Source organism: Psammomys obesus, unplaced genomic scaffold, assembly GCF_907164565.1.
Source record: "Psammomys obesus unplaced genomic scaffold, mPsaObe1.curated_primary_1811, whole genome shotgun sequence".
NCBI lineage: Eukaryota > Metazoa > Chordata > Mammalia > Rodentia > Muridae > Psammomys > Psammomys obesus.
Genome location: NW_026592510.1, coordinates 13,897,619 through 13,921,198, shown reverse-complemented (window position 1 = coordinate 13,921,198; position 23,580 = coordinate 13,897,619). Strand labels below are relative to the sequence as shown.

Below are 23,580 nucleotides of genomic sequence, written 5' to 3'. Positions count from 1 at the left end.
AAAATTAAACCTTTAAAAATATTATCAATAAAAGGTAACTCAGTTATACTCAGCTATAAATAAGTTTAGAAGCCTAATTGCTAAGAAAGTACAATTACTGTGCTCAATAAAACTTTAGCTTTGAAAACAGAAAACAGAGATAGTGCTAAGAAAGTACAATTACTGTGCTCAATAAAACTTTAGCTTTGAAAACAGAAAACAGAGATAGTTAAGACAGGCTTGAATGTAAAAAGTAAGGGCAGAGTACTGTATTTGTACCTAAGCATACAAAAACATACACTTAACACTGACAACTATTCAATAGCAAGTGTCAGCATTACTAATATGAAAATTACAATAAAAAGAAGACCGGTGGCACAGCCTGTAATCCCAGCACTGGGGAAGCAGAGGCACGTGGATCTCAGTAAGTTTGAGGCCAGTCTGCTCTACACAGCCAGTTCCAAAACAGCCAGGATTACACAAAGATCATACCTCAAAGAGTAAGAGAGTAAGAGAGAGAGAGAGAGAGAGGCCATTTTGCCCTAAAATCTACACTCAGAAAACAAAGGTATGTACAATTAATTAAGCAACACTAAAATACGATGTGATGAATAGAAGCAGGAGTGTCACAATCAACTGCTAAGAGTTAAGAGTAGGTCTGGGCAATAAGATAGGAAAAACATACTAAAATCTGCACACCTACAGAAGCTAAACAAGGAGGAGGACCCAGGGTAAGAGGATCAATCCCCACTTAGAAAGACAAAGGGGAAGGATATTGCAAGTAGGAGAAAGCAGGCAACAAGACAGAAGCCTACCACAGAGGGCCTCTGAAAGATTCTACCTAGCAGTGTATCAATGTATCAAAACAGATGCTGAGACTCACAGCCAAACTTTGGGCAGAGTGCAGGGAATCATATGAAAGAAGGAGTGAGTAAGACCTCCAGAGGACAGGAACTCCACAAGGAGAGCAACAGAACCAAAATATCTGAGCACAGGGGTCTTTTCTGAGACTGATTCTCCAAAGAAGGCCCATACATGGATATAACCTAGAACTCCTGCTCAGATGTAGCCCATGGCAGCTTAGTGTCCAAGTGGGTACCCTAGTAAGGGGAACAGGGACATGAACTCAGTGGCTGGCTCTTTGACCACCCCCCCCTGACGGAGGAGCAGTCTTGCCAGGACACAAAGGGAAGACATTGCAGCCAGTCCTGATGAGACCTGATAAGCAAGGGTCAGATGGAAGGGGAGGAGGTCTCCACTATTGGTGGACTTGGAGAGGGGCATGGAGGAGATGAGAGAGGGGAGGTGGGATTGGAAAGGAATGAGGGAGGGTGATACAGCTAAAATGTAAAGTGAATAAAATGTAATTAATGTAAAAAAATTAAAATTTAATTAAACAATATTAAAAAAAAGAGTAGACCTGGGGGAAGGGGAGTACTACTCTTACTGTATGCACTCAGATAAGCAGAATAAAATAGATCAAAGAGAAATTAGGAGGGGGTAAAAGTTAGGGGAAATAAGCAAGTCTGTATTTTATGAACTATTCTTTGCCTCCAGGAAACTTACTCCGTTTCTGCTTCTCCAGCATGTCCTTTTCTCTCTGTTTATCAATGATCTCGCCTTCACATAATGCCTTTTCCTCTTGAACTCGCCTCAGATCATTTGTGATTGCATCAATTTGAGGCTGAAGGTTCTCACAGTTTTCTGCAGTTCTGAGCTCATTTTGCAAATCTTCTATCATCTTGCGGGTGTTACTTATTCTCTTCTGCCGGTCATGCTCTTCATTTTGTTTGACTGTTAAGGCCTGCTGAAGTTCCTTAATCTAACAAAGTAAAAGTAGGTTATTACCCAAGACTACTTTCTTCTAGTCTATTTGGTTTTTGTAGAAACATAGTTTTAAACTGCCTAGGGTGAGGGTGTGGTGCTCACTGGAAAAGCTGACTTGTCTAGCACACAGAAGACCTGAGGCTGAGTCACCACACCTTCTGGATGTACGCAGGCATACGCCCTTATACGCAGTCCTTTGTTTAAAGGTATATCAGCAGATTATCAGTAATTATATTTGTTCCTGAGTATATCAAAAGTATCATCAGCAACTTTACATATGGTTTGTACTTATTAAAATGTTTGGTGAATAAAAACATGTAAAGTCAGATGCCTAAACATTCTTAGAATGTACCACAAAAATGATACTAATTCTAATTTCTTACTTTTAAACCAAAACAATTTTCTTTCAACAAAACCATTTTCTATCAATACTTCAAGCTAACACTGAAATTTTAATCATCAATCTTTATATTTAAACTTTTTGTTCTATAATCAGAATAAATTATTTTAAAAAATCAGATATACTAGGTAGCCACCTGTTCTCAACAGAATTTAATTAAAATCATAGTTTACAAAAAACACCACTTTTCCTTAAGACGTAACACAAATGAGGAACTGGAGAGATGGTCCAGTGGTTAAAGGACTCTTTTTCAAAGGACCTGGGTTGATTCCTAGCACCCACATGGTAGCTCACAACCAGCTATAACTCCAGTTTCAGAGGATCCAGCACCCTCCTCCAGTCTGTCAGAGCATTAGGAACACATAAGGTATACAACCTACATGAAGGTAAACACCCATAAACATTTTTTAAGTCTAAAAAAAGATATATACAAATGTATACTTTTGCATTTAATTTGCTTTCATAACTAGAATGTTGCACTGAAATAGAAAAAGGTAGGAACTGGGCAAAATCCTAGCACTCAGGGATGCAGAGGCAGACAGACTGCTTTGAGTTCACCAAGGCCAGCTCGGTCTACAAAGCAAGTCCAGGACAGCCACAGCTACACAGAGAAACCCTGTCTTGAAAAATCAAAATACAAAATGAAATAAAAAAGATAAAGGTAGTACATTGCATAAACTGTTAACTAGTTTTATTTCTAAGTCACTTTACTTCTTCCTCTTCGCCATTATAAGTTTATAGAAAGAGACTTAGAATGAATAAAAATAATGTATAGTAGAATGTCTTTAAACTTTATATTTCTTCAATGCCTACTTGTATCTTATTTATAAAACATTTGGATTAAGTGGAATTGTGTAAACTTTGCTTACAGCGTTTTCACTACTTTCTGAATCTATTCTTGCAAAATAAAAATTTAACACCAGTATCATGCCTTGTAATTTACTATGGAATCACTGCATGTTATTCCCTCTTGTTAGAAATTTCTTTCTGAAAATTCAAATTTGGTGTACTAAAGAAATTAAGCATATGCCAAATCCTGTCTTCTAGCTCAAAAAGAGACATAAAGTAACAGATATTTTTACATATACACATGCACACCAAAAATTAAAGAAATAGACAAGAAGTCACAGTATTCATCCATGAAACCCACAAAGTCCAGATCATTCAGGAGAATAGTGAGCATGTCCGAGCATAAGAACAAGGTATCACTGAGTACATCAAAAAGTCAAAGTCCAAGTCCACAAAAGAGACAAGAAACTGAACATAAATATATTTTATACTCCCAGAATTATGCTATTAAAAAAGAGAGAAAAAAAACCCCAAAACACTGGATTGGAAAAAAAAAAAAAAAACTTTGCCAAAGATAGTCTTTAATATGAACCTTAAAAAACAGAAACACATCTCAAAAACTCCTTATTTTTTGGCTTATGTTTTCTCAACTGTAACACATTTGCAACCCTCAATCAGCAGACTATCAATGCCCTCAATAATCACATAAGTCCCACCATGACTAGTACTGAGGTTGAGCTTGAGCACACAGCAATGTTTAAACCTCATATCTCTAGGTCTTGTTAGATCTACCATTGTGGTGCTCAATCTCTCTGAATGTACTTTCTTATTCTAGCTAAATCTTGGTTATTTCTGCAAGATACTTCTCTTCTGAGCTCTCTCCAGGAATGACTGGCCAGAAACATTTGTTTTAGGTTAGGGCCAAGAGCAAAGGTCCTCTCACGGCAATTACCCTCCTTCCTCCTTTAATTGTGCTCTACTGTAGTTTCTTTTAATACTATGGGATCAGACTTTGCTACTCATCATCCTGTTGTGAATTAACTACTACTTCCCTCACTCAATGTTCTCCCTCACTACTTCCAGACTGATGGCTCTGAAGGGTATTTGATAAAAATTTAGCTTCATTCAAAATAAAAATTTTCAGAAAGAGAGCAATCTGTAAAGAAACTTCCTAAATCTGATAAAGTTCATTTCTATGTATAAAAGAAGATACACATTTAATGGTGGAAATCCAGTGCTTTTTAAGATCATGAATGAGACAGTCTATGTTCATCATTTTTACTCAACAGTGCTAGAAATACTAACCAATGCAGTAAGGCAAGAAAAGGAAACACAAATAAATCAGAAAAGAAAAAAAAAAAAAAAACAAAAAAAAACCAAACCAAAACTCAAGGATATCTCTATTTACATGTGACATAGTATTTTTAAAAAGTCTACAGAATCTAGGTAGAAAGGAGAGAAAGAGAGGGAATAGACAGATTAAGGTTTAACTCTAACAAAACACAGATGAAATGTATGCCCAAAACAGGCAATGCTGACAGAAAAAACAAAAAATCGAAATAAACTGACACATATTGTGCTCTAGAAAGGAAGACTCAAAACAGTAAAAATTTCAATTTCCCCCCAAGGTTTAACACAATTCTTATCAAAATCCAAGCAACACTTTTCTGTAGATATAGAAAAGATTCAGATTTCATCAGGAATAGTGAAATAAGAAACTCTACAACCTTCTCTATTAAAAAAAAAAATCAATGAATGACAAAAACTGTCAAAATTAACTTTTTTATCAAATGTTTGCAGCACACTACTGGGAAGTGTTTACTAGCCAAACCAAATTCTGGCTGAATGTTGGTAAAAGTGATAATCTTTGTAAAGTTCTAGACAAGCTGAATTCCCAAACCTATCTTGTTTTCCCACTTCTGTCATATTTTTTATAATAACTCACAATAATAGTGAAAGCAATCAGCTCAACAATTTTTGAGAAACTGTCATTATCCACTCTGTCTGGCAGTTTCCTAGAGAACAGTTTCAAAAGGCTTGTCTTTCCACAATCTAACTCACAGCTTACCCAGTGCAAAACAACTTTGTTCCTGAACACATTTGCTAAAAGCAATCAGCAGAACTTATTGACTATCACAGCTGCTTGAAGAGGGATAAGAATATCATTTGTAGCAAACATAAACAAAGCAAAAGTCTTAGAAACTGGGACTGAGCTGTTCAAGTAGGCCTCTGGAAGCTCCTGGAGCCCACAGTAACATTTACATAAACAGAACTGCATATCCTAGGATACCTGAGCTCTCACCTGCTTTACCTTAAGGTTTATAAAAACAGGAAGTAAAAGCTGGAACAGATATGCACATTTGCAGTCAAATGACTGGAAGTTTATTAAAATCTAGGCAACATTTATTTTTTTAAAATGACTGGAAATCAACAAACAGAACTTATTGGACTCAGTGCTGAAGGCAGAGCACAACACACCCACTCTCCAATGGCTGGCACACACAATGATTCTAGGCATGTAAAGAAGTCTGTCCAGTTGTGAGAAAACTAATCTGACATTGACTTAAAAGCCAGTCAAATGACTAGAAGTGACTAGACAATCATCAGCATCATTATCAAGGCTGGAGACATAGCTCAATGGTAGAACATTTGCCTGGAGTGACTAAGAAGCCTTAGTTTCAAGCCTTAGTATTACAAACAAGCAGACACATCAATGAATAAGAACAGTCACCTTTCATGAAAAGAAGACAACTGATTTTTAAGTTTGCTATATTTTGTTATTTAAATTGTGTACTTTTGACAATAACCCCCAAATGGTTAAAGTCTAAGAAATAAAACACAGGCACTCACACAGGAAACAAACAAACAAACAAACAAACAAAAAAAAAAACCCAGAAAAATACTCAAATTAGACCACAAATGGGACTTAGAGACCACTAAAGACTTTATTTAAAACATATATTTTAACACATAAAAAAATTGTATTTAAAAGAAACAGTAACAGTTTTACTGAAGAGGCAATATCAATAGATGGAAACACTAAAAAACAATACAAAACCAGCCAGTTAGAAATTCTGGAATTGAAAATGTTCTATTCAAAATGAGATTTGTCAGAGGGACTCAAAAGTAGATCTAAAAAGCCTAAGAATAAGCAAACTGCACAAAATCAACTGAGATTATGCATTTTGAGAACAAAAAAAGAAAAAGACAAACTAAAAAGGAAGGAAGGGAGGGAGGGAGTGAGGGAGGAGAGAGGACAGAAGAAAGAATGAATGAATGTAACTGGAGAGACCTGTGATATATCAAACATGTAATATGGTATTTCAGAAGGTAAGGAGGTAAAAGAATACTGTATAAACAAATAGCCCCAAACTTTGCAATTCTAAGCAGAACTAAGAAACTCATGAATTCTGAGCAGAATGGACTCATGGTGGGCCTCATATAGAACCAGATAAATTTGAAAACTGAAGACATGATGGAGGCGGAGGATGCAGCTCTAAGTTGGTACAGTGACTGCCATGCATGAAGTCCTGTATTCTATCCTAATCACTACATAAACCCATTGTGGTGGTTCGTGGAGGAATTTTAATTCAGAACATGGCTGCTCTGGTAAAAGATCATATTCAAAGACCTTCTAGGTCTGTGTGATCCAGCTGAAATACAAATACACCTTCAATCCAGGAGACAAGAGGCAAGCAGATCTGGGCTCAAGGCCAGCTTGGTATAGAGCAAGTTTTAGGTGAAGAAAAACTTAGGTCCAGATGCAGTGTTACATGCCTTTAGTCCCAAATAATGAAAGTAAAGTTGGTTTGTAGAAGGAAGCACCATGTCTGAGTGGCAGAAAAAAAGAAAATTCACCTTTTTGACGGAATAGGATATGCCCACTCTCACCAGAAGAGAGGAAAAGGAAACTACTTAAGGGCCAAGGCAGAGAAAAGACGGGTGGCAGTTTTACAAGGAGAGTTTTACAGAGAGGTTGGGAGAGAGAACAAGCTAGACTCAGGTGAAGACCAAATGAGCCAGAGAATGAAAAGGAGCCAGAAGATTAGAGATTACTGGTGTCCATTTGACGTCAAGCAGAGCAATTCAAAGGCCGAGCGAAAAGCTAGACTGAATAAGTTAACTGGGAGAAGAGTTTGAGCCAGAACAACTGAGTTGAACCATCCAGCCCAGAGCTCAGAAAGAACACGAAATTATAAGTCCACCCGACTTATAATTAAGCAATAAGCCTCAGAGGCTGGAAGCATTCTAAGCCTAGGTTAGATTGTATGGAGACTAGGACCTTCTAGGATCAGGCCTAGGTTAGCAGAAGGAGGCAGTAAGCCTCTGAGACAACAAATGAACCAGAAGAATAAAATAAAAATTCCTGTAACAGTGGTTCATGTCTATAATCCCAACACCAGACAGGAGAATCCAAAGTTCATGATTATCCTTGACTACGTACATACGAAGTTCAAGAAAGAGACTTATGTCCAAGATTCTTATTAAGATCCTCTTCTAAGGTGAGATAGCTCAGTAAATAAAAGTGCATGCCAGCAATCATGAAGACTTGAATTTGATCCCCAATTAAGGATGAACTGACTCCTACAAGTTGTTCTATGATCTCTACACACATATCATGGCATATAATACACATACATTCCTACATGCATACATATACATACACATGTGCGCATATGGACAATAAGCAAATAAACATAAATAAATAAATCAATGTGAAAAATAAAAAAGGAAATTCATAAAGTTGAATAAAAAGTTCCACAAAACCCCTCACCAACATAATAGATCAAAGGAAGGACAGAATATCACGACTTGAACACAGGGTTGAAGAAACTGGAACATTCAGACAATCGAGGATTTTTTTTTTTTTAATGTGTTTATTATTTATATAGTGTTGTGCCTGCAGGCCAGAAGAGGGCACCGGATCTCATTATATAGATGGTTGTGAGCCACCATGTGGTTGCTGGAAATTGAAACTCAGGACCTTTGGAAGAATAGCCAGTGCTCTTAACCTCTTGAGCCATCTCTCCAGCCTGACAATCGAGGAATTTAAAGCAGACATCAGGTACAAACAGAAAAATTCAAGAGCTATGGCGTATTTTGAACAAAAACCAAATCATGACGATACAAGAATAATTTCATGCCGAAAGCATAGAAAACATTTTCAATAAACCATAACAGAAAATTTCCCAAATCTAGATATAGATACTGATCCAAGTATAAAATACCATTTAGAACACAGAACAGATTAAGACCAGACAACATTTTCTGGTCATATTATAATAAAAACACTAATTATACAGATCAAAGTGTACTGAAAGCTAAAACACCTATCATAGAGTAGAAGGCCAACTAGGAAAATGGCATTATTTTCCAACAAACTGGGAGGTTAGGAACAATGCACTTCTAATTCTGAAAGACAACATAAGCCAACCCACATCTAAACTACCTGTCATAGTTTAAGGAAAAAGACAGGCTTCCCAGAACAAAAGGCTAAAGAAATTTATGAGTAAACTGCTCCAGAAATGACACTTCAGACTATAAAGAGAAAGATAACACACTCACAATGCTACAGAAAGGAATAAGACACAACAGAATAGCACGTAAGTAACCCAGCAAAAGGAAACACACACACAGAACCCAACATACCCAACACACATACACACACACATACCCAACACACAGAATCAACAAAAAGACATATAGATCTTCCAATAAAAACTGAATCTAATAGTATCAATTCCACAATCAAAAGACACTAGACTAGTAGCCTGGATTGAAAACGAGAATTCAAGGGCTACCAAGAGCTCAGTGGGTAAGATGGCAACTTTAACAATCTATATAGTAGGAGACAATCAACTCTCCCAAGATTTCTTCTGACCTCTACACATGTGCTGTGGTACATGCACATAAACAAACAAATGTAATCGTAAATAAAGAATCATTCTAGTCACAAAGGCTATATTTAGTGACCTTAGAGCAATATAGTAACATTCTGATTGGTGTGGGAAACTACCACCATTACAGTCCCACAAACTAAATTATGTACTTCAGAAGTTGGAGCATAGCAAAAACCCTGGCTTCAAACTGCCTACTACTCCCTAAGGAAATATCCTAACTATGAAATTAAAATAGTAAGAACTTCTAAGAAATCTTAACTGAATGACAACACTAAAAATTACAACTTTTTAAGCCAGGAGTGGTGGTGCATACCTTTAATCCCTGGACATGGGAGGCAGAGGCAGGCGGATCTCTCTGAATTTGTGGCCAGCCTGGTCTACAGAGTGAGTTCCAGGACAGTAAGGGCTACAAAGTGAAACCCTGTTCTGATTAAAAACTAAAAAAGCAAATAAGAATTATAGTTTTTAAACCAAAATAAAAAAAAAAAAAACATAGCACATCTGTGATGCGGCCACATAAGTAACCAAGGAATTCCCCCAGTTATCTTTTGTGCAGCTAACATACTTAACAAAGTTAGTTTCCCTCACAGAGGATTCTGGATAGTTTCTAAACAATTACAATAACCATTTGGCCCCATTTGAAACAAGTAATTAAGGTAATCAGCTTTCGGTAGGGAATCTTACATGTCTATCCTTCCGCTCAATACAGTCTTGCCTTTGTTTGCATTTCTGAGATGCTTCCTTAATATCAGTTGCCTGCAAGATTGAACCAGAGAGAAAGGTTAATTAAAAACTCAAGTGAATACATTATATGGTCCCATCCACCCCAATACTATGTGAATCAACCCATAATACATTCTCACATTTTCATTCAAATCAAATTCATAATTACCACAAAAATTACTAATGGTATAGAAAACCTATAGGTAATTCCTATTAATACTAAAAAGAATAGTAATACATGTGCAAATATTTGTTTCTACATGTTTTCCTGGTATTTTGTCTGACTATGAAAACAATTTGGCAATATGAAGAAAATAAGACCAGACAACTTCTAAGCAACAGCAAGAGCATTTATAATACAGACGTGAATTAAACTCAGAGCCAATGGTCTCTATCTGTAACATTACAGGGCCTCTCTGGAATGTGAGGGGAAAAAAACCTCAGAGTGTTAGAAGGGTTTCTGCTGAAAAGGAGGAGAGGAAGAGAAATGGTGAACACAATTAACTATTTCTGTCACATGACTTAGAGGACTAATAATTTTAAAATATACATGCATAGACTGATACAATGTGCCACTTCAGAAGCCATAGGCACCTCTTTTAAAACATCTTAGCCCATGTACATTTCTACATAGGCTCAGAATTTTTCCGAGACTGCCTTAACAATGGGCTTCTTTTAGAAACAGAGAAGCAAAACAAGTGTTTTATATATGACTCTTTAATATATTGTAGACACTGTTTTCTACTCCATAAAAAAATAGAAAATTTGAAGTAATTTAACAGTAACTTCAAGTGCCACAAAGCAACTATAAATTTACAACTTAATTATCACCAATTACTATTAACATGACTGTCAACTATTAAATATGTGAAGCTTTGAGACTTAATTATCCTTAACCGTAAGTTAAGACCTGCTAAAAAAAAAAAAAACTATCTGTAATCTTCTGCTTTAAAATTCTGAATGATCAATTATTTAAGCTATCTAATATACATCAGATGTACTTGAGTCGATGTTAATACTCTGACTTCACTTCATTTATTTGAATCTCCAAAATGCCATTCAAAATTCTGGATCTGCTTATATTGTATTACAGTAAGCCCCCATTCGTGGTTTTGCATTGTCAAGCCTACCTGTAGTCAACTACAGTTCAAAAATGCTAAATATGAAATTCCAGGAAAAAACTATTTGTAGTTTTTATGTGTCATTTTTTACCATTATGAAGTCTCAAGCTGCCCCACTTCCCTGTCCCTAACATCAATACTGTGTACAGCATGTCCATAAGTAGGCTTATTATTCAGTAGTTCTCAGTTATCAGACTGCTGAGGGACTGCACTGTGTTTATTCAGATAAGCCTTACTTACTTAGTAATGATCCTAAAGCAAAAAAGGGGTCATGCTGGCAATTCGGACATGCCAAAGGGGCTACATACACACACATACACACATTTTTTTTCTTTAGAAGAAAATGCAACCATATACTATATGTGTATGTCCACATAAGAGGGAAATAAATACAGGTTGACCATCCCAAATCTGAAAATGCAGAATCTATACTGTTTCAAAATTCAAAACTTTTTGGCCAAAAAAGTTCAGTTTGGATTTCCACACTATGGATGATCAGCTGGTAAACTCTATGCAAAAACTCTGAATTCCAGAATCACTAAAGAATTTTTGTCCTAAGCATGTTACACAAAGCTATTCAAAATACATAGGATTTGGTATTATGTTCAGTTTTAGGCATCCACTGAAACACAGTGCCCCACAGTCAGGACAAAAATACCATATTCTACAAGAAGACATTTAATCATTTTCAAAATAGCCTGTGGTGCTGGCTTTTTTTTTTTTTTTTTTTTTTTGCCAACTTGATACAAGCTGGAGTTACTTGGGAAGAGGAACCTCAACTGAGAAAATGCTTCCACCCATATACCTGTAGACAAGTCTGTAGCACATTTTCTTGATTAATGACAGATGTCGGCAGGCCAAGCTCATGGAGACCAGGCACAGTGCTCCCACTGGGCAGGCCCTGAGTTGTTTGAGAAGCAGGCAGAGCAAGCCAGTAAGCAGCACTCCTCCATGGTTTCTGCTTCAGTTCCTCCAACTAGGTTCTGCCCTGACTTCTCTCAGTAATGGATGTAATCTGTGATGTGAAACCCTTTCTGCCTCAAGTTTCTTTTGGTTGTGGTGTTTTATCACAGCAATAGAAGCTCTAAAACACCTCTGATCCCTCTGTATCCCTGGAAAACTAAAAATCAACACCATAAGCAATTTAAAGTTATAAACGATAAATAACATACACCCACACATACATACGCATGCACACACACAACCTTCAGTGTTTCTAAGAAATATGATTTATCAGTTTGTAGCTAAAACAAACTTTCTCTAGAGGCTACATCTCATTCATTCTGTAGCCTATGCTAGCCTCAGTCACAATGATGTTCTTGCCTCAAAGTCCTAAGTGCTGAGCCAATATCTCCAGCAACAATCATTTTGGAATTCCTCTCCAATCCTAAATTAATTCCTAAAGAACTTGAAGAATAAAAGCTGCAAGTAAACCCTAGAAAATACTTTCAAAGACATAAGAAGTATTTTTTCTATGTTTAATTGAACAACAAAAGTACCTTTTCTTTGATTCGAACTTCCAAAGTACGACGCTGCCTTTCAATTTCCTCAATTCGACGTGTCATAGGAATTTGCCCTTCTTTAAGTTTTCTGACCTCTTCTTTCACTCGGTCACGAACTAGTTTTACACCTTCATATTCCTGACGTACATTCTCATATTCCTTGAAAATAATCCAATTAACAGAAGTTAATATATTAAGCATTTAAAGTAACATCCTAAATCGAAAGTGTAAACAAAAAATTTCCCTTCCTTCCTTCCTCCCTCCCTCTCTTCCTTCCTTTCTTTTTTTTCCCCCCGAGGCAGGGTTTCTCTGTGTAGCCCTGGCTGTCCCTAGAATTTACTTTGACCAGGCTGTCCTTGAACATAGAGATCTACCTGCCTGTGCCTACCAAGTGCTGAGACTAAAGGCCTGTGCTACCACTGCCCGGCTGAGATTTTCTTTTATCAGTAAAGACAAGATTAAGGAATAAGTAATCAGACAAAAAGATTTTAATTTTGAAAGGTAAAGAAAATGGGTCAAAGTAAAATAAAAAGAAATTTGTAGCTACTAGCATGATAAAAAATAATGTCTAGGCCAAAGAGACGGCCCAGCAGGCAAAGGCACCTGCTAACAAGCCTAATGACTTGACATGAGTTCAATTCCTGGGACCCACCTGGTGAAAAGAGAGAACAACCTCCCACAAGCTGTCTACATTTTTAAAAAACTGTCACTGTACAGGAATTAGCTGAATAACAAGAAAACAGAATGCTGAAATAGTTGTAAGAGTCAATGAGGACAGAGAATGCTGGAGTGATGGCTCAGCAGTTAAGAGTTTTTCCTGCTCAGAAAACTCAGTTCATATCATGGGCAGTTCAAAATCCACTCCAGCTTAAGAAGACTAAATGTTTTCTTCTGTCTTCCTCATACCCACCTTCCATATAAAACTAGAAAATCTTTTGAAAACATGAATAAAATAAAGCAAAAGGGAAAAAAAAAAACTAAACAAATTTTAAACTTAAAAAAATTAAAGATTAAAATCAATCTCTTAAAAAAGGAATTAAGACTTCAAAAGATAGAATAATAAAATAATATTAAACATGGAAAAAATGCAATAAAAGGTATAGAAATGAAAAAAAATTAAGAATAATGAAACTTCAAAACCTGGCTGGAGAAAGTAAGAGTGCCAAAATATATAGTCATACATTATTTTCAAACTAATACTTATTTCTACTGGAAACATGGAACAAACACATAAAAAGTAATGTTTATACCCATTAAATAATGTAGAAAGAAAACACACTATTTATTCAAATCGGTCATAGGTAATAAATATGCATATTTTAAAACAGAAAAAATACAACAGAGTTAGGAAAATTTCCAAGTATGAAAATCCAGTTAGGATACTGCAGCTACATGTAGCATACCTCAATTAAATTCTTAGGCACACACAAAAACATTTTCAGTGACACTGAACAATAGCCCTAACCCTAATAATTTAATTTTTAATGTGAACGAACACATTATATCATTAATATAAAGGGGAAAAAGCAAAGAACTGTTAAGGACTAAAACCTGAAGAATTAACAATGGTGACTCAGTCAACTATTTGCTATGTGGTAATTAGCATATATCAAATAAAAAATAAGAAAAATACTTATGCATAACATGTAATGTAAAATTTTAAAAATAATATGTAATGTGAATATAAAATGAGAGGCTACATACTTTGTAAGTACTCAAGTCATTGCATTTGTTTTGTTTTGATTTTTTTGGTCAATTTCACACAAGCTGGCATTATCTGAGAAGGACCTTTAATTGAGAAAATGCCTCCATCAGACTGGTATAGTTTTTAAAATGATTGCTGTGGCAGGGCCCAGCCTATTGTGGTTGGTGTCATCCCTGGGGCAGAAAGTTCTGGGGACATAAGCAAGCAGGCTGAGAAAGACATGAAAAACACAGCATTAAGTAGTATTCCTTCATGGCCTCTGATTCAGTTACTGTCTGCAAGTTCCTGCCTAGAGTTCTTGCCCTGACATCCCTTCAAAATGGACCCTGATTATAACCTGGAGTAAACCTTCTCCTCAAGTTCCTTTTGGCCACAGTGTTTATCACAGCAATAAAAGCAACCTCTAAGACAGCTAAAGACACTTATTTTTACCTCAGAAAATTAACACTTACCACCCATGGTCTTTTTGCCTCAAGCATCTCAATTAAATCTAAATGTCGCTTTCTTTCATAAAATCGTTCCACATCTTGCTTGTACCTTTCATTTCTCTGAATCATTTTCTCTAGGTATTCAGTTTTCTCCTTGCAAGAGGTCTAAAATAAGTAATTGCTGACAATTAGTTTAAAGGGGAAAAAAAAGAACAAAGAAAGTTAAAGCTTTTAACAATGAAACACAATATAAGCAAAATTTTACAAGAAAGGATTCTGTAAGAGTTCTTCAGAACTATGTAAAAGTGAGGCTAGGGAGAATGCTTGCCTCGTAGGCATGAAGTTCTGGATTTGATCCCCGGCACTGCTTAAAATCAGACTAGTGATACACAGCTCTAACTTCAGTGCAGAATAGGTAGACGGAAGGGAATCAGATGTCCGAGGTCATCCCAGCTACAAACAAGAGTTAAAGGCTGGCCTGGGCTACAGAGGATCCTGTCTATAAACAACACCAACAACAAAAATCAGGTGAGAGTAATACTGATGCAGAGAAGTTACGGTTCAAGGCTCTAAAATACATTAGTCATGTAACTGTGAGGAAGCCTTTCAACACCTCCAAGCCTGGAGCTTTGCCTAAAGATAAAATAAACAATTTACTTAATACATGTTAAGAATTCTTTACTTGAAATGCATAATGCTTAAAGCGTTTACTTTTGAAATTTACTAATTTTGAAGTATTTGCATGGATGTTACTACCAGCTAAGCACCTACAATCTGAAGTCTCCCAAACTGAAGCTTTATAGACACCTATATGACTCATGATAGATTCCTTTTAGATTTCCTCCCTACTTGCCCAGGTGAAGTCTTGATAAAAGCTGTAAAAATGACATATAAATGTAAAGGAGTTTAAGGGTTAGTGTATCATGAGTGCTCAGGCCTTAAGGACTTTGAAATCACAGAAAACTAACATTCAATCTATTGCACATTAACAAACACAAAAATGCACTGAAAGCCTAGTTAAAACAAAACAAAACAAAACATTTTTACTATGTTAATCCTGCCAAGCCATGAGCATGGGAGATCTTTTCATCTTCTGGTATCTTCTTTCTTTCTTCAGAAACTGGAGGTTTCTTTCATACAAGTCTTTAACTTGCTTGGTTAGAGTTACACAAAGGTACTTTATATCCTTTGTGGCTATTGTAAAGGGTGTTGTTTCCCTAATTTCTTTCTCAGACCATCTGTCTTCCGTATACAGGAGGGCTACTGATTTTTTTGAGTTAATTTTGTATCCAGCCACTTTGCTCAAGTATACAACAAGGACAATTGCTCAACCATGTTTGTAGCAGCTTTATTTGTAATAGCCAGAAACTGGAAACAACCCAGATGTCCCTCAACTGGAATGGAATTGTGGTACAGTTACACAATGGAATACTACTCAGCAATTAAAAACAAGGAAATCATGAAATTTGCAGGCAAATGGTGGGAACTAGAAAAGATCATCCTCCTAGAAAAGATACCTCCTGAGTAAAGTATCCCAGAAGCAGAAAGACAAAAATGGTATATACTCACTTGTAAGTGGATATTAAACATATAACATAGGCTAATCATACTAAAATCTGTACACCTAAAAAAGCTAAGCAAGGAGGACCCCAGGAAAGATGCTCAATCTTCATTCAAAAAGGCAAACGGGATAGAAGTTGGAAGAAGGTGAAAACAAGGAACAACAGAGGCGCCTACCACAGAGAGTCTCTGAAAGACTCTACCCAGCAGGTTATTAAAGTGGATGCCAAGACTCATAACCAAACTTTAGGCAAAGTGCAGAGAATCTAATGAAAAAAGGGGGAGATAGAAAGACCTGGAAGGGTCTGAAACTCCACAAGGAGAACACAGAACCAAAAAATCTAGGCCCAGAGGTCTTTTCTGAAACTGATACTCCAAGGACCATTCATGGAGAAAATCTAGAACCCCTGCACAGTCTCCAAATGGTCTCCCTAGTGAGGGGTACAGGGGCTGGCTCTTTGATCACCTTCCCCTGAGAAGCAGCAGCCTTATCAGGCCATAGAGGAAGACTATCAAAGATAGTCCTGATGAGACCTAATAGACTAGGGTCAGATGAAGTGGAGGAGGACCTCCCCTATCAGTGGACTGGGGAAAGGGCATGGGAGGAGATAAGGGAGGAGGGTGGGGTTGGGAAGGGATGAGGGAGGTGGCTACACCTGGGATACTAAGTGAATAAATTATAATAAATAAAAATATTAAAAAAAAAAAAAAAACATGCATGTTTCCTTCAGCAGGTGGAAGGTAATTTAGAAATGGATTTCAGGTGTAAGTATTAGATTGATGCAAAAGTGGTTTTTCATCAAGACCAAAGAACTGAAGGAGTACCAGACACAGAACTGAATAAAAACAAAAATCCTGGACCTAAGACAATAAAATTAATGTTTTATTACAATAAAATACTTACCAAGTACAGATATACTTAAAGAGAAGGTATATATTTGTTGAAGGTAAAAATTAAAAATCAACACTTCAACTAATTCTATAGTTTGCCTAATCTGACTTAAAACAAATAAACCAAAGGACATCAACAGAGGTGTTTTAAAATACCACATCCTTATTTTCTGTAAATCTCAAAACCTTACATGTGACAAGTATTTGATGGGTACCAAACGAAAGAAAAACTAACTTCCTATGAGACAGTTCCTTAAAACCTCTAGTGGTAACAAGTATTTACTGAAATAGTCAAAATCTTCAAACTTCATTTAATCAAAATCATTTCCATTTTCTGTCACCAGTTGCTGTTAGAAATATAAGCTTAGGTGAGAAATCAAACACAATTATGAATTTACTCACATACAGAAATACTACCCATTTTTGCCTATTTTTTTCATTTTCTTTCTTTCCTTTTATGTTTTTCTCAAGACAGGGTTTCTCTGTTGAGCCCTGGCAGAGCTGGAACTCACTCTGTAGACCAGGCTGGCCTCAAACTCAGAGACCCACCTCCCTCTGCCTCCAAAGTGCTGGGACTAAAGGCATGCACCACCACTGCCCGGCCATTCTTGCACATTTTGAGACACAGAATCATTAAATGACAACAGAAATGAATTGTCTATTTCTAAATACCTCTAGCTGCTTCTCCTTCTCTCTGAAGTTTTTCAGTTCACAGTGGTATCTATGCATCTCTGGAGGACCAATTGACTTCTCAGTAGCTTCAAGGAGTTCAATTTTGCTGAGTTTAGCAAATTCCCCAACTTTGTCCTACAGTACCAACATTAAGTATTAGTAACTATCATTCATAAATACTGTAAAATGTATTAAATTTGCCAAGAAAAGTCTCATTTAAAAACTGTTTTGCAATATAAATGAGATCAGTATGTCTGTGAGGAAAATAAGCTATAGCGTAGTCACTAAGCAACATTAAAATCAACTTAAAAGACAGTAACTTTAAATGTAGATTATTAGGACAGTTGAAAAAAAATCTCTAAGAAATGTTTTATATCACCTATGTATGTGTGATCACCTACCTATGTGTGGGTTTGTGCATATGAGTGCAATGCCCAAGGAGTCAGGAAAAAGGCGTCAGACCCACTAGAGCTGGAGTTTAGGTAGTTGTAAACTGCTGTATGTAGGTGCTGGGAATCAAATTTAGGTCCTTTGGAAGACCAGCAAGTGCTTTGAAGAGCTGAGCCATCTCTTCAGACCAGGATATTTTATTATAAATGGACAAATAAAAAACATTACTAGACTTTAGAAAGCACACCTACATGTAAAAGAAGTTTATTCTAACCATTGTATCATACAAATGCACTGACTAAAAGTTCTTCATTAATTAAGCTGGGCATGGTGGTCCACGCCTTTAATCCCAACACTCAGGAGGCAGGGGCAGGTGGACTTCTGAGTTCAAGGCCAGGCTGGTCTACAGACGGTCTTGAAAAACAAAACAACTATAAAAGGTTGCTCATTAACAGTGGCTCCTCAGGGTCACCATACTCAGGAATGCACGGCACCTATGGCTTCCTGAACAACATCAACCAAGCCAGTTAACACTCTACGTGGAAGTGGTTCATGAGCCCTGACCCCAATTGAGGAGCTATGAACAGTTAAGTTGCTGGCTTCTGGGGGAGGGAGAATTAGTTTTAAGGGCAAGGCCCATGATACACAATTAAGGAGACGGCCCACACTGAAGAGTATATGGACAGCACAAATTGGAATCCAATCTTAATATTGTTACAAGGAAAAAAAAATCACAAAAGACACAAAATTGGTAGTAGATGGAGAGGTGGAAGTAGGTGAATTTTAGAGAAGTTAAGGGGAAGAAATAGGGGAAATACAAAACACATTGTATGACGTTCTCAAAGAATTAATAAAAATATTTTTAAGAAGTTGTTCTTTGAACAATGTCAAAGTTTGCAAATAAAGTTTGAAAGTACTCTGTACTTAAAGTACCTTTCTTATGGGCCGGGACATGGCTTAGCTGATAAAGCGCTTTCAAGGGTGAGGACAGAAGTCTGGGTGTCTAGTAACCACAGAAAAGCTAAGTCAGCATGGCCACCTGCCTGTAATCCCACTGTTCCAGCACAGATGGGAAATCTTCTTGTCAAACTGCTGAAATCCTGGTTCTGACAATGTCTCAGTAAATAAAGTTGACAGTGAATGCAAAAGACATATAATATTAACCACTGGCCTCTAAAAGTATGTGTACATAGGTGCACTCAAATACATGTGCATACCACACAGATACACATAAAAATGTTTTTTAAAAAACATTTTGTAATTTTACCTTACTAAACTGAATTATTAACACAACATATGGATGACTGAGGTCCAGGAGGCCTGGAACTCTCGATGTAGCCCAGGCTGATGTACTAAGTACTACTATTACAGAAATGTGTCACAATGCCCATAAAAACACTAAGTGCTAAGAGTTCTGTGTTCAATGTAAAGGGTAATAACTTCATGCTTATTAACTGAAAATTAATAACCTAAGTGACAAATATTGAGTACTGTTTTGAAACAAATCCATTACAGTATCTCTTGAATGATATTTATGTTTTCTATGGCATAAAGCTGAAATGTTAAATGCAAAATTTTCCCATATCCCCTTGTATCTTCTCAGACCTGAGGCAGGAACTGGCACAGATTGCCCACTTGGATGTTTAAGGCTGCAACTTGTTCTTCCACTATTTTCTGGGTTACAGGCTTTTTGTTGATGAACCAAAAGGACTGATTTTTTATCACATCAATCTCACGGGTGATTATAAGATTTCCAGAAGTTCTGAACCTAATTAAAGAACAATTGAAGAGCTTTTTTTAATTTTCAAAACACACACTGATTTAAGAATATCATGTTATCACTTTTCCTATACCCAAAGTCTAAGAAACAGTACTATAATTTATATTCTTTTTTTTTAGGGTGCATGTAAAGATTTTATTTTTTTAATTAAATCTCTATTTTTTCTATTAGTTTATTTACTTTATATCTCAGCTGTAGCCCCTTCCCTCATTCCCTCCCAATCCCATCTTCCCTCCCTCATCTCCTCTCTACCCTTCTCTAAGTCCACTGATAGGGGAGGTCCTCCTCCCCTTCCATCTGACCTGAGCTTATCAGGTCTCTTCAGGACTGGCTGCAATGTCCTTCCTGTGGCCTAGCAAGACTGCTTCTCCCTTGAGTGGTAGGGAGGGAGGGTCAAAGAGCCAGCCACTGAGTTCATGTCAGAGACAGTCCCTGTTCCCCTTACTAGAAAACCCAGTTGGATACTGAGCTGCCATGTGCTACGTCTGAGCAGGGATTCTAGGTTATAACCATATATGGTCCTTGGTTGGAGAATCAGTCTCAGAAAAGACTCCTGTGCCTGGATATATCTGGATACTTCCCAAGCTGGAAACCTTGGCTTTTTGTTTGTTATCATCCCACAATTGGCCATGTCATTTACTATTTGGTTAACATTCAAAATCACCTACATTTTTGAAATTAAAACAAATGCCAATACTAATCCTCAAACACACAAAGCTTATTTATCCTTTAATCATTACACTATTCTTCAATCACATACTTTGGTTGTAATTCAAAATGGATTAGTACATTAAAGGCATGAATGAAAACTGACTTCCACATAATACAAATTTTCCTAGTTGAAACTCTCTACCTGAAAGGGTGAACATGTATTGTTCACCACGCACTCCATTCTGAATCCAGAAAGAGCTATAACAATGCCTATTGAAGACCATTAAGAAATACAGACTCTGAAAGAAGGGGATTTACTCATACTTTGCTTTCAGAAGTTCTTGCTTCATACTGTCCATCTGTTTGCCCATCTTCTCCACAAGGCGATCAAAGCCAAGACTTTACATATATCTGGTACACTCTCTACCACTGTGCTATACTCCAACCCAAGTATTTCAAAACTGGAAAAAGGAAACAGATACTTGAATTGTGAAAGACTACAATTTCTCTCTCCCTCTCTGATATGTGTGTTTGTTTAAGATAGGATTCCCAAGTAGTCCAGGCTGGCCTTGAACTTGGTATCTAGTGGAGAATGACCTTCAACTCCTGATTCTCCAGAATAGCATTCAATTCCTTTCTTTCATGTCTCTACCTTCTCCAAGTGCTGGAATTATGAAGTGTACCATCAGAACTGACTACAACTTCTTAGTGTATATTAGTCAGTCTTATACTTTTGTCTTATTACCCCCATTAAACTACAATTTCTTGAGAACTTTTCAAAATAAAGAATTTTAAATTTGTTTTAAAAGGCACATTAAAAAGTGTATTTGCCACAATAGGACATTAATCTTCTTTTCCAAAGTCATTAAGAAAGCAAAGATTCAAGCTGAGAAATTAGACCAAAAGGGTAATTTTAGAAGCTTTAACACTTACAGTTCGATTTCAACCAAACCTTTGGAACATCCTCTCTTCACGAAAAACCCAACCTACAGTGTAAAAAGAATAAGTAAGCTGTGTCAACAGTATTTACAGGTTAACAATAAGAGATCTAGAAGAGTCATTGCTGTTTGCCAACTCAAGATTTTTTTTTTTGGCAACCACGTGAATGCCCATGCCCTCCACTTTCTAAAACATATAGGCCAAGTCCTTCCTCTCTTCTTGCACTCCATATATCATAATAGTTATATCATGTATCACTTCAGTGCCAGGCAGTTAAGACTCTTAACAAAGCTGCTTACAAAGCAGTAAAGGGAAGAAAAGGGATTCAAACCTGGATCATATGGCTCCAGAGCTTAAGTCATCTTTACTTTCAGAAGAGGAAGAAGCCCACAGAGAACAAGTCCCATACTACAACCACAAGGCACTATACCAACTGCTGCTGTTGCAGACCCCCAAAGAGGTGCATAGATTATAAACAACCATTCTAATACTGCCTATCCTATTTCTAAGATAGACTTGCCATCAAGTACTGTTTAAAAATGATTAATAAAATTATAATTAACATGGTAAAATAAGCATCTGAACTAGTTCTGATGACTATGAGCTTAAACACAAAACAGACTGAAGGACTAAAAACTCTATCTGAAGTTTAAGCGCCATAAGTAATGAATACTAAAAATAACATGTTATGGTTCTACCCCTTAGCACTTAGAAGAAAGAGCCAGGTATATCAGAAGTTCAAGGTCATCCACAAAGACATATTAGTCCTAGCCAGCCAGTACTACATGAGACTAGGCTCAAAACACAAATCTAGTTGGGAGGGGAAAATGAGTATGATCAAATATACTATATGATATTATCAAGAATTTTACAAAAACATTAAAAAAAGGAAAAAGCAGCAACAACACAAGGTAGGTACAGCATCATAAAGTTTATATTTTAAAGAACTATAAAATATAGATAGAGAGGTGCAGTGGCACACGCAGAGGCAGGAGGAGGATCTCTGTGAGTTCGAGGGCAGCCTGGCCTACAAAGCAAGTCCAGGACAGCCAAGGCTACATAGCTACAAGGCTACATATCCTGTCTCAAAAAAACAAAACAAAAAATCAAATCAGAATGTAGTAACCATTAAAACATTACATAATATATAAATAAAAAAACAAGAGCTGGAGAGTTAAGAGCACTTGCTCCTCCTCCAGAGGACCTGTGTTCTGTTTTACAACCATCTGTAAATCCAGCTCTGAGGAAATCTGACACCCTCTTGTGGCCTCCATAGCATGAACACACACATACACACATATTAAAAACACAAAACAAAATACAAAAAGAAACAAGACCTTGCAATAATTTTTAATCATGTTAATGATTTGTGATGACTGTAAACAACTACCATTTATTATATGTTGCTAAGACAAATAACCGAGAAGTTTCCAAATTCACTTGGCAACCCTTAAGTGTACACTATACCAATTATACAGATGATGAGATTATAAATCAGAAAGATGGGGGCGGGGTCTGTTCTTCTAACCTGAGAGTACTACCTTTAGTCTTTACTATAGGTTCAAATCGCAACTCTGTCACACACAGGTTATTCAGCCTTGGCTGGCAAGGTCATGTAACATTGTTTATTGACAGACAAAGAAAAATGAATCTCCATTAGTAGAATAACTCAGGAGGAAATCTGCAGCCAAGAGTTGGGTTCTGAAGATAAGGAGAAGACACCATCTCAACCCTAGCAAATGCTCACACTACTTTCTTAGCTGTTCGTTTGTTTTCCCAGCATTAACTCTGATGTGAATGCCACTCCTGCATTGTCTCAAACCTTCAAATGGCTGGGAAATCTTGAATAGTGTTTTTAAATGCAACAGGGCCTTAATTAAATAGGCCAAGGCCTCCCCCTCTTTTTCTTGTTCACAGTAACTACCAATAAAAGTGTAACCTAAACAAAAAAAGAAAATGAATCTCTGAAAGAGCAAATTGTGTACTGTCTTGCAACAATTAAAAATGGGGGGGGGGTGAGAAAGCAGTTCATATTTATTATAAAGTACCCATACAGACGATTTAGATTATGCTTATGGTCAATTTTTATGCTAACATTTAAACAGAAATATATTAAAATATATTGTATTATATATTGCTCTTAACTGCTCTGTACTATTGTCAGTACTGCATAAGTGCTGGAAACAGAACACAGGTCCTCTGGAAGAGCAGCATGTGTCTTAATGCTTCAGCTCTTGTTCATAATATAATATAATATAATATAATAAATATAATATAATATAATATAATATAATATAATATAATATAATATAATATAATATAA

The 23,580-nt window shown here is 36.6% G+C and overlaps 1 protein-coding gene across 3 annotated transcripts in view; it reads right to left on the bottom strand.

Annotated features, from left to right (window-relative positions):
• The window catches only part of Smc5 (structural maintenance of chromosomes 5), a 69,655-nt gene that overhangs the window by 39,426 nt on the left and 6,649 nt on the right, over nt 1-23,580 (bottom strand). For all 3 annotated transcript variants that reach the window (XM_055613943.1, XM_055613944.1, XM_055613945.1), the window contains exons 3-9: nt 21,252-21,304; nt 19,493-19,655; nt 17,498-17,632; nt 14,399-14,539; nt 12,239-12,400; nt 9,580-9,651; nt 1,546-1,801 (exon numbers count right to left, since the gene is read on the bottom strand). In XM_055613943.1, coding sequence (XP_055469918.1) covers nt 1,546-1,801; nt 9,580-9,651; nt 12,239-12,400; nt 14,399-14,539; nt 17,498-17,632; nt 19,493-19,655; nt 21,252-21,304 — 982 coding nt within the window. The remainder of the gene's footprint in view (nt 1-1,545; nt 1,802-9,579; nt 9,652-12,238; nt 12,401-14,398; nt 14,540-17,497; nt 17,633-19,492; nt 19,656-21,251; nt 21,305-23,580) is intronic.